At 45.9% G+C, this 17552-nt stretch overlaps 1 protein-coding gene across 7 annotated transcripts in view; it reads right to left on the reverse strand.

The window, feature by feature from the left end:
• Positions 1-1663: 1663 nt before the first annotated feature.
• Positions 1664-17552, reverse strand: part of CAPN14 (calpain 14) — a 38777-nt gene continuing 22888 nt past the window's right edge. For 2 of the 7 annotated variants that reach the window (XM_030498969.1, XM_030498966.1), the window contains 4 exons: positions 17444-17522; positions 16089-16205; positions 15353-15408; positions 1664-3032 (listed from right to left, as the gene is read on the reverse strand). In XM_030498969.1, coding sequence (XP_030354829.1) covers positions 2943-3032; positions 15353-15408; positions 16089-16205; positions 17444-17522 — 342 coding nt within the window. In that variant the 3' untranslated portion in view covers positions 1664-2942. Of the gene's footprint in view, positions 3033-12525; positions 15077-15352; positions 15409-16088; positions 16206-17443; positions 17523-17552 lie in introns of those variants that run through there. The other 5 variants (XM_030498967.1, XR_003993402.1, XM_030498968.1 and 2 more) reach the window with 5 other exon arrangements.

A 17552-nucleotide genomic window follows, 5' to 3' on the forward strand; every position in this document is an offset into this window, starting at 1 on the left:
AAAGCTGATTAAAAACCTTGTCTTTTTTTGTAGATCAGGTTTTCAGTGGAAGTTATTAAAAAATACAGGGGAGAAATACAGAAAATATCAGGGAAATACATTATAAATTAGATTACAGGTAAGGTAATAAATAGGAGATACCTGACAAAAATGCAATCAGATAATGCTATCTTATTACCTTGAGAAACAACTCCCTCTGCTGAGAGAAAGCTTTATTGGCAGGGCTCGGCGGTGTGATGAATAGCCTCCTGTGCCCGGCACAGATAATGGGCAAATGCCGGACTCTTCCCCACTGGCACTGCCGATACACCAGTGAGCAGCGACACTGTAGGACCCCCGGCCTGCTGGAGCCCGTGGCTGCTCTGTGCAGCGGTCCTGTAATGAGACAGGAGGTTGTTCAGCCTGGAGAAGAGAAGGCTCTGGAGGGACCTTAGAGCAGCTTCCAGTGCTTAAGGGGGGCCTATAAGAAAGGGCACAAGGGCACATAGTGACAGCACAAGGGGGAATGGCTTTAACCTGACAGAGGGGGGATTTGGATTAGGTATTAGGAAGAAGTTCTTCACTATGAGGGTGCTGAGGCGCTGGCACAGGGTGCCCAGAGAAGCTGTGGCTGCCCCATCCCTGGCAGTGTTCAAGGCCAGGTTGGACAGGGCTTGGAGCAACCTGCTCTAGTGGAAGGTGTCCCTGCCCGTGGTAGGGGGTTGGATCTTTAAGGTGCCTTCCAACCCAAACCATTCTGTGATTTTATGTTTTGAGGAGCTCTAGCAACGCATACGATCTCCAAGGAAGTATATTCCTCCTGACTGTGTGCTGGGACAGCTAATATATCAAGCAGATGACGGTAACATCTATTTAAACAAGAACAAGATAAGAGTACAAATCTGTAGGTTCAGAGTTATTTGAAGTCATAGACTTTCAGAGACTCATATAAAAATCCTACTGCAATTCCATTAAAACCATGGCAATAAAAAATATCTTCTGTTGTATTATGTAGCCAAATCTTCCCCATTTTTCTCATTTTTCAACTGCCAATCTCAGATGCTTCACAAGTGAAGTCCATAACATACTACCTGTTTCCAAGATAGTAATATTTAAGGCCAGCAGTACAGCCAGAGACAGAAAAACCAGTCTAGGAAAATGGGTATTTAGCATTTGTTGGTATCAACGTTGCAAAGCTGATGAAAGTGATTGTTTCATGAGAGCAGAATCAGGACATAATTTCTCAGTGGAAGGGGGACTTTTCACAGTTGCAGCCTCAGGGGATGGCCCTTTGAGGTCCTGCCTTTAAGGAAAGACTAGTAGGGGAAAGTAGCTCTCCTTGCTATTTCAAGAGCATTTGTAAAGCACATTTCAAGGCAGTTTCATCTCACCAGGTCTATGAACCAGCTGGGCTCTGCTGTAGGAATACCCCCGGGTTTCGGTTCAATTCACATCTGAGATCCCATCCACAGAGAAAAAACACATTTCTTTTCCAAAAGGACCATTAATAGCTTGCCGTTTGTTCTGGGAAAGCTCAAAAAGTGATCAGAGGGAAGGATCAAAATCTATCCCCTACTGCTGAGGGGTCTTGGCTGAATATCACAGGTAAGATGGAGCAACATCACTGAGCTCAGGTTGAAAAGGGGCTTTTAGGACACAGAACCCCGCTGGTAGGGGTTTTTGGCAGCTCAGCTCTCATTGCTGTTTGTGGCAGCGCACCTTCCCCACAGAGAGTTGCTGCTTGTGATAGCAGATATATCAGAAGGGATATGTTTGTTTGCAAAAATGAGACCAGTGTTTGAAAGGGTCAGCATGGTCATGCGTGGTTACACAGGGAGATGGATTTCATTCAGTGGTACCTTTGTGGTCCCTGCTCCAGGCTTGGGAAAGAAGCTAATACAGAAGTTTCTCTCCCACCCCTGTGCTGCATTTACTGGATTTAACCACACTGAGGACAGGGCCAGGAGAGGATGGAAAGCACATCAAGCTGCTCCCAAATAGCTGTTTTGGCAAATGTGGAGCTTTGGCATATTTCACAAGAAGCCCAGCTCTGCCTCGTCACCCAGCAGCTGAGCTGCCAGCCTGGGTGCAGGGCCTTCGGGAGAGCAAGCCAACACATGCCCCTGGCCCAGACACCATCCTGACAGCCTCAACCTGCTCCCAGGGGATGACTCAGAACCGCTTGCCTTTTGTCTAGGGGTGGAGCTGTGCTTCAGATGCAGTCACACCAGTGACTCTTCCAGGCTTATATTTAACACAGGAACAAGAATCCCTTTTTGGATCTGCAGCTGTTCAAGAAGCATCCAGGTCACTTAGTCTGTTCCCAATCCAGTCAGCGTGGGCAGGAGGAGGGGAGAAGCCAGCAAGTCCTTTGCACAGGAGCAAGGGGAGATTGTTGCCTTGCCATGGGGGACCCCCAGCCGTACAGCACTTGTCAGCACTGTGACTTGGCCCCATGACATGTTGCTGCAATGGCACAAGCGTGTACTGAGCTGGTGGTTCCACACCACAGCTACCATCACACACAGCCCTCAGGGTTGTCAGTGGCAGCAAGGACCCTCTGCCATCTCCATCAGTACCCTACCTTCTCAAAAGGCAGCTTCCACAAAGGCTGCTGAAGATACTGTGAACATTACCCCACAGGTTTTGTGACAGGTAAGCTCTGCTGTAAAAGGAAGCCAAAGAAAAAGAAGACCAGTGCTTATGCTGAACAATGTTCTCCCTGTGTGCCCTCAGAGAAGATCACAAATGTTAGAGATAGCTCTGGCCTAATACCAGGAGAATTGTGAAGTTAAAGTTCTTAGAACAAAAAGCAAATGGAAAAGCTTTATAGCTGGCTCTCTCCTTTCCCTCTCTGATGTAACAGAACTGCAGCTTGTCCTACATCTGCAGCCTAAACTGGAGGGTCAAACTGTGAAGCACTCACCTTCTCCATTTGGGTGATGATATCACTCTGCAGCTCCTCACCTACTGCTGCAATTAGAAAGGGAAAAGGAGGAATTCCTGCAGGATTTTTGCCACTTCTGGGGTTGCAAGCAGATCTTTTTCAGGACCTGTAAAAAATTTGTTTTCTTTTTAATTAAACTGCAAGAGTTCTTCTCTAGCAAACTTTCCATGATGACATCTCCAGTTAATTAAAGGTTTAAGCTGTCAGGAAATGTTATGCATAAAAAAATTAAATAAAGAGGAGAGCTACTTTCATAGCATTTGTTAATTGAAGTTCCCATCGAGTCAGCTGCAGGAAGACAAGCTGTTTCCTTAGTAGATGGGCACCAGCACAGACCCAGATGTTTGCCTGCAGCTCCTGGAAGTCAGGTTCCCACCTTCACCCTAGCTGGTGTGGCACCAATGGATGAAGCAGTGCTGAGCTGGGACAAACTGGGACAAACCACTGGGACAAACACAAAGACTTCTCCACAGTCAGACTAGAGGAGGGCAGGACGGATTCTTGCCTATCACAAGGCATTATATCTTGCATCTTTTGCAAATGCAATCAAATAGCCACCCACTTACACTTGAGTTTAATTCACATTCTCCCCAGCCTTTGTCTCCATTTGCTGCAGCACAGGTTTTTTCTGGATTAGATGCAGCCTTTTTACTATGTTCCAGCATTTCCAGGTACCCAACAGTGACAGTACAAGCAGGTGTGGGAACAAGCACCAGAGCAATGGGAGATTTGAAGGCAGGCACATTAACTTCAGCATGTGGCTGGGGAACATACTAGGGAGCACAAGAACAGATCCCTTGCACAGTCCTCTTCCGCTGTGTCCACCTTCAGTACTATTCACTGCTTGCTTTTGACCAGCCCTGCTTTTATGTATCTTATTGCCACAATAGAGTTAAGTCTTCTGGGTCCTGTCTCCAGCTGCCTCTGGTGGTTGATAGCCTCTCCTGATGCTTCCCAGCACAGGTATTTGCTGGGAAAAGCCCATGGATAAGCAATGGCTGCTGATCCCATGTTTTTGCAGTGTTTTGGCTGGGGAAGGTGTTTAGCTCCAGCTCACTGCATTGGCAACCACTGCAAATGGCCACAACAGAGCATTTGGGACAAAAGCTTTATGGATCAAGTCACAGCAAAGGACCAATAGCAAACATAGCACAGGGCAGATGAATCTTTACCAGCAGCACCTGAGCCTGTAAGGTCCTGGGCACCCTACATCCCTCAGCACAGCTCCTGCAGGCACCCATCTCCAAGGGCACCCCAGTGCTGCTGTATCTCTACAGGGGAAGCAGAGCTGCTCAGCTGCCTCCCAAGGAGGTGTGCTCCTATGTGCATGCACGCATGTGCACACACACTCATCCATTGCTAAGAAAGTGGAGAACCCTGCTAGAATTCAGACCAAACCCTTCATATGCTCATATGTTCATATGCTTCATATGTTACCCTTCATATGCCAAATCAGTCCTGTTGGCCAGCTGCAGGAATAAGTCCCTTGGACAGGTTCAAGCCCATAATTGTCGTTTGGAGAGGTGACACTCAACAGAATAAAGAACAAGTCAGGTGATGGGTGAGAGAACACATTAGCCAAAATAAAGCTTTGTCCTTAAAGCACCTTTAATGTCTCTGTCCTTTCGTGTGCAGGTGTTAAGCAGACTTCAGAGCCAAATCTCTACTTCTGTGATATGTAAGTGTGGCCCAATGCCAACTGGGACTTAGGCATTTATTAACACAGCTGGCAACATGTAATACTGCACCAGACGTTTTGTGGGAAGGAGCATTTTCACAGCTGGATGAAAAGTTTTACCCTTGTTTCCCTCCTGAAATATATTCCATAGGAAAAGTTCTTGACTGTTCATCCCTCCCCTCTCCTGAGGGATCCAAAACCTGAAGGGAGTGAGCCACACTCCCCCTAACTTCTTAAGATTTCAATCTCATTATTTAGGTGAAGCAGCTAGGAATAGACATTTCTTCCATATACAATCCAACACTTCAAGTATAAAGACAGAGTGATTTATATTTGATCAGCCAATCTCCTGCTCTCAACACAAAAGCTCCAAGGGTCTAACAACTAACCCTGCATCTCCTTGAAAAACAGTTGGAAGCAAGCGGTTATTCTGTGCAAAAAGGGTGCAGAATTTCAAGGTCTACGCTTGTTCCATGTGGATCTTTTCATGGGATCCGCTGTGATCTCCTGCATGAGAACACAAGCTACAAATTCTGCCTGTCTCCAAGGGAACAATATTCTACCCTGAACGTGCTCAGGTAGATTAACGTCTCATTGCCCATCACCAAATCACTGCTGTTTGTTAGGAAGCAAAGCAGCAGCATGATTTCCCCACTAGCAGGACAAAATTTCAAGGCTGCTGTTTAGAAAACAGAGTAATGCTTAATTGCACACATTTGTTTTGCTGTTACTGAGCAGGAACAAGTTAGAAGCCCAACAGCATTACTCTTCCTTCCCTGCATAACACTCCATTAATGCATCCAAACCTGTTAAAATTTGTTAGTCCCAGAGGCCCCTGTTGAACCAGAACAATCAATAGATGCAAACAGAGCAGGTAAAGAGGCAACCAGGGTCCTAGAAAGTTGAAATATTTTCCATTAGGACATCATAATAACTTCCCTTGAACAAGCATTTCAGTAGCAAAGGGACATCCCAGGTAGGAGCAACCCAGGCGAGACACGCAAGGGAAGAAACACATCTCGATTTAACCACACAGAGCAAAATGTGCTCTGGACAGCAAGATGTGCTCCAAACAGCTTTGGCTATCCCATGCAGGAGAAGTATTTCACAGGAAATTGTGCATATGGGAGATAACTGGAGGAAAGTGCTCTAACATTTCAGGTTCTGATCTCCTCGCAGCAATAAGCACACAAGCAGATGATGCATATGCATGAAAACATAATTAAGAGTGGTAAACCTGGAAGATTTTCAAACTCTATGGCAATTACCAACTTAAACATACAAAAAATTAAGATAGCCTTATACCCAAAGGAAAGTTATTATTCAAAGTGCCTTGCCTCATTACAGCAAGCTCCAGCTCAAACAGCAGGCTAGCGAGCAGGGGAGAGCTGCCTTCCATTAGCAGCAGGTGCTCTCCCTGGGACAGAGGCAGGATGCTGACATCCTTCTGCTCTTGCCGAGACATCTCAACCAGTCCCAAAATGCTTTATGAGAACAAAAATAGAAAGCAGAGGGCGCACATGACTGGCAGCTTGGGCTCCCCTGTTGCTCTTTGGGCCTCTCTGGTGAAGAGCATTCATGGACAGGGAGCTACGCTGTGTAAATAGATTCACTAAATAAATGTGGTAATTATACTAAATATTATTCGCAGTGGAAAGCAGCAGGGAAATGATTTGCATAAGAAATGTGGATTATTCATGTAAATGAATGTGTTATTTGTTTATAGAAAAGATTAAGTCTTGTCTAAAGACCTAGAACTCAGCTATACATAAAAGCTAACACTTAAAAGAAGGCTCATGCCTTCACTGTGCTCTGCCCACCTTTATCAAATTTATCTTTGCAGGACTAGCTATGTTTTTCTTATCTGTCCATTTTGCTAAAGCTTAGACTCCCCTCAGTGCAGAGGATAGTTAATGTTCTCTAGGGACACTGTTTTAGCTGCCATTAAAGTATCTTTACAGGCATTCAGACTTTTAATCTTTGTTTCAGCAAGGTGAGTCTAGTGACAGGAGAAAGAGGAGTGGTTTCTATGTGTGAAGAGCTGTACAAAAAGCCTGGCTTGGGAGGATGGATCCTTTCATTTTCTTCCTCCATGTGCTGGATGCAAGGGGGGCCTGAGGTCCTAGGCTGGCTCTGCCCTGTGTAGTCCAGAAGCAGCCTGGAGCAGGGGGGCAATAGGATGTCAGCGCAGGCTAGCATAGCCTTACAGCCCCCAAGAGCTGGGCCACTGATGGAGACACTGTGTGCCTACCTCCCACTATCTGTGCCACCCCATGGCATGCTCACCCCTGGGGTACTTTCACCCTGCGACCTGGGCAGTGCAGGAAGGGTTGATCCTGTTGCAACCACCTCCTATTAACATCAGGACAGCCTCATGTCTCATGGCAGCAATCCCAAGCCAGCGTTATCCAGCAAAGGAGAAACACTGACTTAACAAGCAGAAAGGCACTTTAGCTGATGCTGCAGCACCTTCACCCTGCCACTCACCCCTGCAGAACAGCTAGCTCAGCTCCTGGACCCATGCTGGGAAGGGCACAAGCACCCAGAACAGCCTCTTAGAAAAACAGCTTTACCAAAACTCAGGAGACCTTCTCACTAGACTTTGCCCTCAAAAACATGCTAACTAGAGGCAGGTCTTATATTGCAAACAGTATCCTGGGCTGCATCAAAAGAAGCGTGACCAGCAGGTCAAAGGAGGTGATTCTCCTCCTCTACTCCACTCTGGTGAGACCCCATCTAAAGTACCGTGTTCAGCTCTGGGGTCCTCAGCACGGGACAGATATGGAGCTGTTGGAGCGAGTCCAGAGGAGGCCACAAAGGTGCTGTGAGGGCTGGAGCAGCTCTGCTATGGAGATAGGCTGAGAGAGTTGGGCTTGTTCAGCCTGGAGAAGAGAAGGCTCCAGCAGACTAGAGCAGAAATAGGGGTTCCTTCTACTGGACTCAGCAAGTTATTCTTGCAGCATATTGTTTTCTGTTAATTCATCCCTAAGTTCTTCATGCGCTCAGCTATCTGAGTGTCTATGCTATGTGTCAGTTTGACAGAGCATCCATTTCTTTTTTTTTTTTTTTTTTTTGCATTTGACACAGTTAGTTGTGCAAAACTCAATGGTTTAAACTCTCAGAAACTCGAGCACATTGCAAAACATTGATCCAGGCAGTGGAGGCTGTGCTGTGCCCTGCACAAGCAGAAGAGCAGGCTGAAGTGGAACTTGAGTTCTCAGTAATGCTCATCTCAGCTGCTAAAAAACCACGTGGACTTCAGGTCAAACTACTTTGGAGATGCTCAGGGTTATTTCTGTTTTCTGTATTTGCCCAATAAGCGTTGTGAGGCTAGGAGTCATGGCTCTCCACAGTCCCCAAAGACAAGCATCTTATCATGTGGCTCACGTTTCTCTGCTTTCACTAAAAGGCAGGCAGAACAATGTTGGCAAAAGTTGGCCATAACATACGTGTTCAGCATGGGCATTGCCTGCGTTTCAGAGAAGGGGTCTGTGACGAGTGTGGATCCAAGTTAAAATAAGACTTCTAGAGGTCTGTCCCACCACTCTCATGGATGCAGTCAGACCCTAGTGCTGGGATACATAATCCGACATGAGCCAGGTCCTGTGCAACTTCAGACATCAGCCAACATCTTCAAACAACAGGAGCTAATGTTGATCAGGGGCCTGGGGAGAAAACTTCAGCCCTTCAGTTTTAACTGGGTGGTACATGTGCACCCATGCCCTAAGAGTAGGAGACAATTTTAAGACTGGGGTTATGACTCTTCAAGATGCATGTAAGATTAAGGAGAAGGGAGAGAGAGTGTGTGATGTCGATTTTATTTTCCTTTTCCTTTTAAAAGGAAACACAGTAAATGACAATAAACACCCAAGTTACAGAGAAGGGGCAACACAAAATCTCATACCCAAAGAAGTGCAGCCCTTCAAGATACTTACTCCATCCAAAATGGCCTGTGGCTGGAAGGGGTATGCTTGCTGTGTGCGCCAAAGCTCTGCATCGCCTGCTCCATTTTTAGGGGAAACACGCTTATAGGGGCCTGGATCTAGAGTCTTACGGAGCAGGCATGGTCCCAATTTCTGCAGTGGTATTCCTAGCTGAGACTGGTTTTGAAAGAGACAATGGAAAGGGAGGGACAGTGCCCAGGCAAAAAGGCAGCACTGCCACTGCTAGCAGCCAGGCTGAAAGCACCCAGTCAGGGTTGCTTAAGACCCAATTTCTCACTCACGAGCTTCAGCTCTTCAGCAGCACAGAGCTGCTTTCAAGCAATAAATGGTTTATGTCTAGCTGCAGTGTATTTATGACAAAGAAATCCTGCTTTTACCTGGGGAAAAAAAGCTACTTTAGAGCAACTACCTCTTTCATTTCATCTCATGTAATGAGCACCAGCTATAGACATCCTTCTCATAGCCACATTTGCAGGAGCATGAGGATCTCCACGTGTTTCTACAAGGTGCTCACCTTTTAGCCCTTCCTTCCATGAGATGCAAACATGATTTGTTATTAAAGAAATTGGTCTTTTTAAAATATGACTTTCCATAGTAATCCACTTTCTGGGTCTTCTGAATCTGAAAATCTAATTCCCACATTTGTTCACTGTAAATATTCCATAAAATGTGCTTCAGGAGAAAACTGGATTTTTAACTGCGTGCTTTCTTAATAGAGATCCCTCATTCTAGGTTATGAGTGAAAATTTTCCTCCTCAACAGCAGTAGCCAAGTCCATTGCCTTTGTCTCATGAAATAGCTGAAACTTTGTACGAAACCCAACTTTGCTTTCTGCCTGACTCTCACTGTGAATTTGAGCTTGAAAGACCAACCTGACATTAATAGTAATAAAGGGGACATGTAATTCATAGAATCATATTATGGTTTGGGTTGGAAGGGACCATAAAGCTCACCTAGTTCCAACCCCCTGCCACGGGCAGGGACACCTGCCACTAGAGCAGGTTGCTCCAAGCCCCATTCACTCAAGAATAATTTTCTACGGCACTTTTCACCTCTTCCTTAACAAAAGTTGGATAAGCTCAGGCAGAGAGCACTTCTGCCTGGTATCTGCAGCCACTGTAATACCAGGCAGGTGCTTTGCAAGTGGCATCTGTCTCTGGCACCACAAGGCTGGGTAGAATTAGTCAGGATTTTGTAGGTTTTTTCCTTTATCTGAGACACGTCAGCTTCCTACATTACATAGCTGATCTGGGCAAAACAAAGGTCTGCCTGCATTGGAAGGGAGCACGATGGAGACATTCATTTCCCCAGAATAGGTAGTGTAACAAATCAATCCTGACTGCACTGATAAATTGAACTTCAAGCTTGGTGATACCGCTTTTCAGGTCTAATCCAGCATAAGACACAGCAGGAAGGAAAGGCAAAGGCACTCATTAGCATTTCATTCTGCAAGGAGCTGCTCCCTGAGCAGAGGAGAAAAAAGATCATCTTTTTTTCCCTTCTTTTTCAGCACAGCATTGCAACTATTTTTGAGGAAGGTGACACAGGGCGTGGGGGTATGTACAGGGGCTTGCGTGCAGTGAGGTGCAGAAGAACTACCCAGTGATTGCTGGCTTCTTACTAAGCCCCAAACCTTGGGATGGGATCATAACTCAAGCTCCTGGATGCCAGTGAGAAAGAAGCATTGCTTATGGGAAAAATCTGGTTTACAGCAGAATGGGGATTATAGAGCAGCAATGCTCTGGTATGCAAAGGGAAGAGGAGCTGGTGGACTGGGCTTCAGGAAGCTGAGGTTCAGGTCAAGTCTTGACTATAGAGCCCTAGGCTGAACACAGACAGGTCACTTCCCCCAGGCACTGCAGAATTATAGAATGGTTTGGGTTGGAAAGGACCTTAAAGCTCATCCAGTTCCAACCCCCTGCCATGGGCAGGGACACCTTCCACTAGAGCAGGTTGCTCCAAGCCCTGTCCAACATGGCCTTGAACACCGCCAGGGATGGGGCAGCCACAGCCTCTCTGGGCACCCTGTGCCAGCACCTCAGCACCCTCACAGGGAAGAATTTCTTAATGTCTAATCTGAATCTCCCCTCTGTCAGTTTAAAGCCATTCCCCCTTATCCTATCCCTACATGCTCTTGTAAAAAAGCCCTCAACCTGCTGGTCACTGCAAGAAGTACTTCTTATTCCAAGTAGATGGTAGACAGCAAGTCCTGCTTGCAGGTCACACAGCAACCAGCACACCTTGGGGACCTGATCTTCCTCCCCTCAGCACTGTGGCACTGTAAATAATAACAAAGGGGATTTTTGCCCTTACCTTTTCTGAATCTAGATGTAAAAATCCTACCTGTGGGAAACTCCAGCTTTTCATCCCTCTTCCACATTGGAGCACAGGATTGCATTCAGCCAGAGTCCAGGAGGAATAATACTGGGAGAAAAGTGTCCATAGCCCTCTGTGTATGGGCAGAAAGCTTGAAACATTGGCCTGGAAAGCTCACAAAGGAAATAAACACACTTAAGGTCTGCAAATTTTGAAACTCCATTGATTTAAATTGAGCCTCCTGGTGGGTTGCAGGACTAGACAGGAGGTGAGCAAGGACTCTTTGGTGGACACTTGGATTTGGCAGTGGTTTTGACTCCATGTTCCCGTGTTGTCTCTTGATGCCCATCACTGCCCTGTGCAAAGGTCTGTGCCACTGGGACATCTTGCACCCATTCTGCTCAGTGGCCAGCCTCTGGGCACTGCCTGCCCCAGGAAACAGGTTTTCCTTTCCAAAAGCTTCAAAGTCCTCATTTTTATGGCTCCAGTGCAACGAAAACTTGCCCTTTAGAGGTCCTTTTTCTGGGTCATGGAGTTAGGATCACATGTACTGCTTAATAATTAAAAACAAAGCAACATTATTCATTCTACACAGAGCATCTCATGGTATGGTCAAAGTCCACTGGCACAGCTTGGCCAGCCCCGATGCTGGTTTGTGCCATAGCCACTTACATGAATGTAATATCTCCCTGCAAAGAACTGGAACGTGCTCTTAGGTAAGGCAGGAGTCTTACTGGCCCCACTGTAAAATTGGTGAAGAGGAGAGATGTGACTTCAGAGAGGGAACTATACTTCAGTGTCTCAACAGCATGCAGATCTTCAAATGGAAAGCAATACACAGATAGGCAGAAATACTCATCCAAAACCTGGACCAGCATGGCATCTCTCCAAAGGTGGTCATCCCTACCTGTCCAAGGGCAAGAGCCCCATCATCTTCATTTGGGTGACTTGTCTTGGGGCAATTTGTCCCCAGGGGACAGCTTCTTGCCTGAAGCCAGATGTCAGGTCTCTGCCACAGCTCTTCCCCAAGGCCATGAGCACTCCAGCCTTGTGTGTTCCTTTAAGTCTTAGCCCCTTTTTGAATCATGTGAAGCTTGAGAGTAGAGCCTGTCCTACTGCCATCTGGACAGAAGCCCTGACCATGCAGAATGCACGCAGTGAGGCTGACAGGTACCTGCTGTACCCTGACTGCAAACTAAACGTGTGCACCAACTCTATCCAGGAAACATGAAATACTTCCAGTCGTGTGTATCTTGCAGCAATAAGCTCTAGCTGAACATTTTGTTTGCAAAGGGTTGATTAGTTCCTTTCAATTTCATCTCAGTCTTACTGTCACAGTATACCTCATCATCCAGCTCCGCTTCCCACTCGAGCCATTATTTGCTGTTCTTGTTACTTGCACCTGCCTTTTCCAAAAAGGACCTTTATTAGCAACACTAGTCTTAAGCCACAGCCCCACTTCTCTTTCATTTCTGCTAGAGCAATACCACCCACTGCAAAGCTCAGCATGTCTATAAACGCTGTGGATACAAACGCATCCTTCAGCAGCCTTTTAGACCATTTTTTCCACAATGCACATTGTAAATGAGGAGTAATGTATCTTCAGAATTGCCCAGAAAACATTATTCTGACAGCAACATAAAAGCCTCACAGTGTCCGAGTAGGTGCCCTTGCCAAAAACATTTTATTATGAGCCAGATAATTCAGTTTGAATTGTACACGGTTTGGTATGATCATTCCAGTAAAGCATTCTTTACAATTCTGTAACAGCAAGTCACATGGCTCAATAAAGTTTATTGCTGCAAATGCTTAGTGATTCATGGCATGGATGAATTCTGTTTCTTTCCTGGATCAAGTAATCAATAGCAAAATAATCTGCCTGCAATTACATTGCTCTGCATTAAAGAGGTGTGAAGTAAGTAAGTACAAAATCTGATATAAAAAACAATATGTACAACATCATAATGAACTGCAATTTGAAACTGGGTGTCCTGCACCACAGTTTTGCTCACAGTCTGTGGCAGAGCTACTCCGAGCCATAAATGATTCCTGCTCAGGTGATTACATACATCGTGCAACAAAGCCAGTTGGGACTGATAGGTTTTCATCCCACCACATCCAACAGAGTCCTGCTGTGAACACTCTGCACTCACACAGACTCTCCTGGCTGACCCCATGGGTGCCAGGGACCATCATTTTTGGAGAGTGCTGAAAACGCAAGACCTAAGCTCCCTCAACCAACCTTTCCGATTCCTCCAGTGCTGCTCCTGCACACAGTAAATCAGTGTTTATAACATCCCCCACTGAGCTGAGTGCAAATTAAATCAGGCTAATTTAGCTTGCACCACCGTGCTCAGCTGTGAGCCACAAAAGGAAATAGAGGCATGACAGTTGGGAGAAGGCATGTGCTTTGTGACGGGAGCTGCTAACTGAGCCTCTTTGCCAGCCCAGCAGGACAGCAGCACCACAACACTGCTGCTCAAGGGCCCCGGGTGTCCCTGCTCCCTCTAACCTGCTCTGTTCCCCAGATCTGAACCCTGTGGCTCCAGTGACACCACAGCAGGCCACACGCGATAGATGATAAATATATCATCTGTAATAAGCAAGTCCAAACAGAGCTATCTATTTATCTGGTTCTAACAGTTTTCTCATAAAAACAGAATGAGAATGATACTGTTTAGAAACAGACTGTTCTGGGGAATAAAGCGCACACTGTTGTTTTTACTGTTTAATGCCTCCTGACTAGGAACACTTACACGCAATGGGGTTCCTGTCTAAATACGCTTACGCTGTTGCACAGCCTTCAGTGCAGCAGTAAGCACATACCTGAGCTCAGCCTTTTGCTTCTGTTTATATTCTTACTCACAGTCCACCTCACTCCTGAATCTCATACGCACTCTCAAAGGGTATTTATGAGATTAAGCACCTTAAAAGTCACAAAAGGCCAGAGGGAAAGCTGCCTATACAAGCTTAATGTAACTCCTTCCTGCAAAGGCATTAGAGTATGGTCTTTCATTATATGTTCATTTCCATTGAAGCTCTGTTTCATTCAGTGCCCAGACTAGGCTGTGCTCTGGAAGAGAGCCACAACAGTGCTGTCTGCAGGAACAAAGGGAAAAAAAAACCTGTAATAGGCACTTAGTGTGGAAATTTCCAGCAAAAATAAATAAATGGTAAGAAAGTGAAAAAGGATCCCCCAGACAGATGCATCAGGTAACTCCAGCATGGAGTTTGATGCGAATAGTCCTATTTACATGTTCTCTAATGCTGTTCACAGCTACACACCCAGTTTCCACTATTTAATTAGCTACAACCTACATTTGGCTGCACCATTGAGAAGTACACACACACTCGTCCTGCTTTACAAAAAGTAACTGACAAATATCCAAATGTTTTACCAGACTGCTCCTGCATCATGCTACAGAGAACATCTACTCCCTGCCAATCTCCGGTGACTTAAAGACAATATGGGATCAGTTGGCTTCTCACTGTACTGTACTTCTCAATCTGCAGAGAAAACCCACTGCCTTTCTGAAATGAATATGCAAACATCACAGCAAAGATGTGATGTTTGCATATTCATCCATGACAAAGAGCTGGAGGCCTGGCTCATCACTTGGTCAAATCAACTTAGTTTCACTCAGTAGAACCATGCTGACTTCTAAAGGCAAAAGAGATGGTTTGAATGCTTGCAAATCTCTTTTCCGAGTCACGGCTAGGGAACAGCGTTCATTCAGAGAGTCCCCACCCCTTCTTCCTCACAAGCACACAGACTCCTGCCCTCTGCCATGGACTTAGCAGCTGCAGAATTGGGATTTCCTCTGTTAGGTGACAAACCACCTGGGGCAGGAGCCGTTTCTCTCCCAGGCTCAAGAGCCCCATCACCAAGCACAGCAACTTGGCCACTACGCTCCATGGTGTCACACTGTGCACTCACAGTAGTTGGCATCCAGCAGTCTCTTCTCAGAAGGGTTGTCTGAAGTGAAATAGGACTCAAAATAAATACATTAATTAGCAAAACTCCAATTCACCAAGTCTGTGGTTATTGAGTCAAGTCTACTTGAGGGGAAGACTCTTCATATGTGGTAAATTGCAGGGCTGAGCCAGGGTGCACACAAAGTTGGTACAAAGCAGCCTTCCTCATCCTGATACAGGCCTGGTTGTCCCCTCCTCTACAGCATTGCTTCAGGAATACAGTGTCATCATCATCCACTGTAAAATAATGGGGAAAGCGGGTTGAACTCATTGATCTCTATGAGAGCTCTGCGATATTCACAACTGAACTGGACTATGAGGCATTAGAGATCTGTCTCTAGAAGGAACAGAAGCCATAATAAGGCAGAAGACTTAGAAGCCTGAAGTTCCTTGTTTCTAGCCTACTCTGTAAGCGATCAGGTAAAGATACCTTTTTTAATGCTACAAAATAAAACATGCAGTGCCACTTGCCATGAAGAAGTCTGCATTTCACAGTCTGGGAACAGGCTTTACCTCGGATTCCTGAAGGTAAATCCCTCTGCCATCTTGTGTTAAGTTACGAAAGGCCTCTGCAAAAGAAATAAATGAGAAGCATTAACTTGATATCCAACAGATCAACACCAGCCAAGACTCTCTGTCTCAGGAAAAGCCTCAAAGGCAGAGTTCAAAGGCTATTCAGGAGTGTATGTGAGCTTCTCTGGTCTCTCACTGGAACAACCCTGAGGGCTGGGACACAATGAGCAGCTGAATAAAGTCAGGCATGTTACTGTCTGTCCATTCAGCTGTTAGACCTTGAAAAGCATGTGGCCCAAACCTCACCCACTACAGTGCTGAGACATGTACAAAGTGTCTACAACATGAGCTCACAGACTGAGTAACAGCTGTCTCATCATAACTGCAGTCCTACCGCAGGTATACTCCAAGGCTCTATTCTTCCTGGAGAATGAGGAGTCTCCATCTGTAATTTGCCTACCTCCTCTTACAGAAGGCTGGTGCAAACGTGCAGGGAACTAAATCACTTTGATATGTACAGCCTCGCTTTCTGTAGAAAGTGACTGGTGGAAAGGTAAAGAGAGAGTGCTTGATTTTCTCTATGTCTGTCCCTTGCTTTAAATTGATTGTTTTCAGTCTGTTCAGAAACCCGGTCCTTATTTTGACCATGCCACTGCCAGCTGGAGCAGTGCCAGAAGAGCCAGGGCTTAGCTGGGCAGCCTGGCTTGCCTGGCCAGCCATGTAGCGCCAACCTCACCTCCCATGATCTCCACTCGAAGCATGAAGCACACAAAGCTCTCAAAGCTGATCTTTAAGTGAGGGTCACCATATCTGATTGCCATCAGATTACAGACTTCATTGCTGAGGGAAATACCTTCATAAAAGGGAGACAAAACAAAAAGGGGAGGGAGGGGAGAGAGAACAGAATGAGATAGCATTTCCCAGCTGTACACAGCTGAATGATGATCTTTAAGGTCCCTTCCAGCCCAAACCACTCTATGATTCTATGAATGTGCACAGCTATGGGTATACACACAGCTGTAAGCATGCACAACTGAGGGGTCTTCAGCCCTCCTCTAACAGCTTCTTTTTTCAGACCTCCCCTAAGATAATCAAATACCAGCCAGCCCAAACCAGGCCACTACATGGAGATTACATCTCCTCCAAACTTGAAAGGGTTCAGATCTGATCCCTTCACAGATGGCCAGAGTTGGAGTAAAATACACACAGGCATCCTTTGCTCAAGAGGTATGAGAGAATAACAGCAGCTGCGTTTAAGAGCGATACTCCACAAAAGGATAGGAAAAGAGATGAAAAAGAAAATACAGAGGAAGCTCATAAGAAAGCATCAGTCCCAACGTCAAGCAGCATTTGCAATGAATAGCAGTATTTTCTATTCATGGCCTGGGATTTTAGTGTGCTTTACCAGAAGTCTCCCTGGGTTTCCCACTGTTTGCACTGGCTCAGATGAACTGGGTGAACCACTCACCAAAAAGAGGAGTGATATCTAAGCTGCAAACATGCAATGAAGCCACAAGACTGAGCATCAGCCCTAACTCAAAGCCCAGCAAGAGCAACAGAGCTCAGTCCAGTATTTGGATCCATATGTATTGCCCTCCGTTTCTAGATCAAGCTTCAGACATTATGCTAGTGAAGTGAGGCACCAGCATTACGTCTCTGCAAGCCCCACACTGCCAGGTTCAATCCCTGGGCTGTCAACTTCAGCAGAGGTAGCAATTTAACATGAGCTAGATCTGGCCTCCTGCACATATCCACACAACCCCACACAGTCCTTTAAAATTAAATTAGTAATGAACAGGAAGGGATTTAAAAACTGGGTCTAAAATAGACAGATGCTTCTGTTTCAGAGAACTATCCGTATGAGACCACACTGGGGCAAAGATTAAGTAGCCTATCCCACAGCAAAGTAAGTTTCAGATGCATTTACCCAGCTAAAGAGGGAAGCAGAGATGGCTAAAACCATGCAGCCTATGGTGTTTTCCCCTCCTCCTGGGCTCTTCCTACAATTCTCATGGTGTTTCCCAGCCCTGGGCTTTTTCCAGCCTTTCTGAGGAAGAGGATGAGACTTACCAAGATGTGCTGTGGACTCACCTGTCTCCTGTACAGCTGCATGCAGTTCCACAAGGTCAAGCTTTCCTGATCTGCTAGTGTTTCTTTTCTGGAAGACTTCCTGGTGGGGGGAATATTTTTAAACAAAACA

The sequence above is a fragment of the Strigops habroptila genome, chromosome 10, assembly GCF_004027225.2.
Source record: "Strigops habroptila isolate Jane chromosome 10, bStrHab1.2.pri, whole genome shotgun sequence".
Lineage (NCBI taxonomy): Eukaryota > Metazoa > Chordata > Aves > Psittaciformes > Psittacidae > Strigops > Strigops habroptila.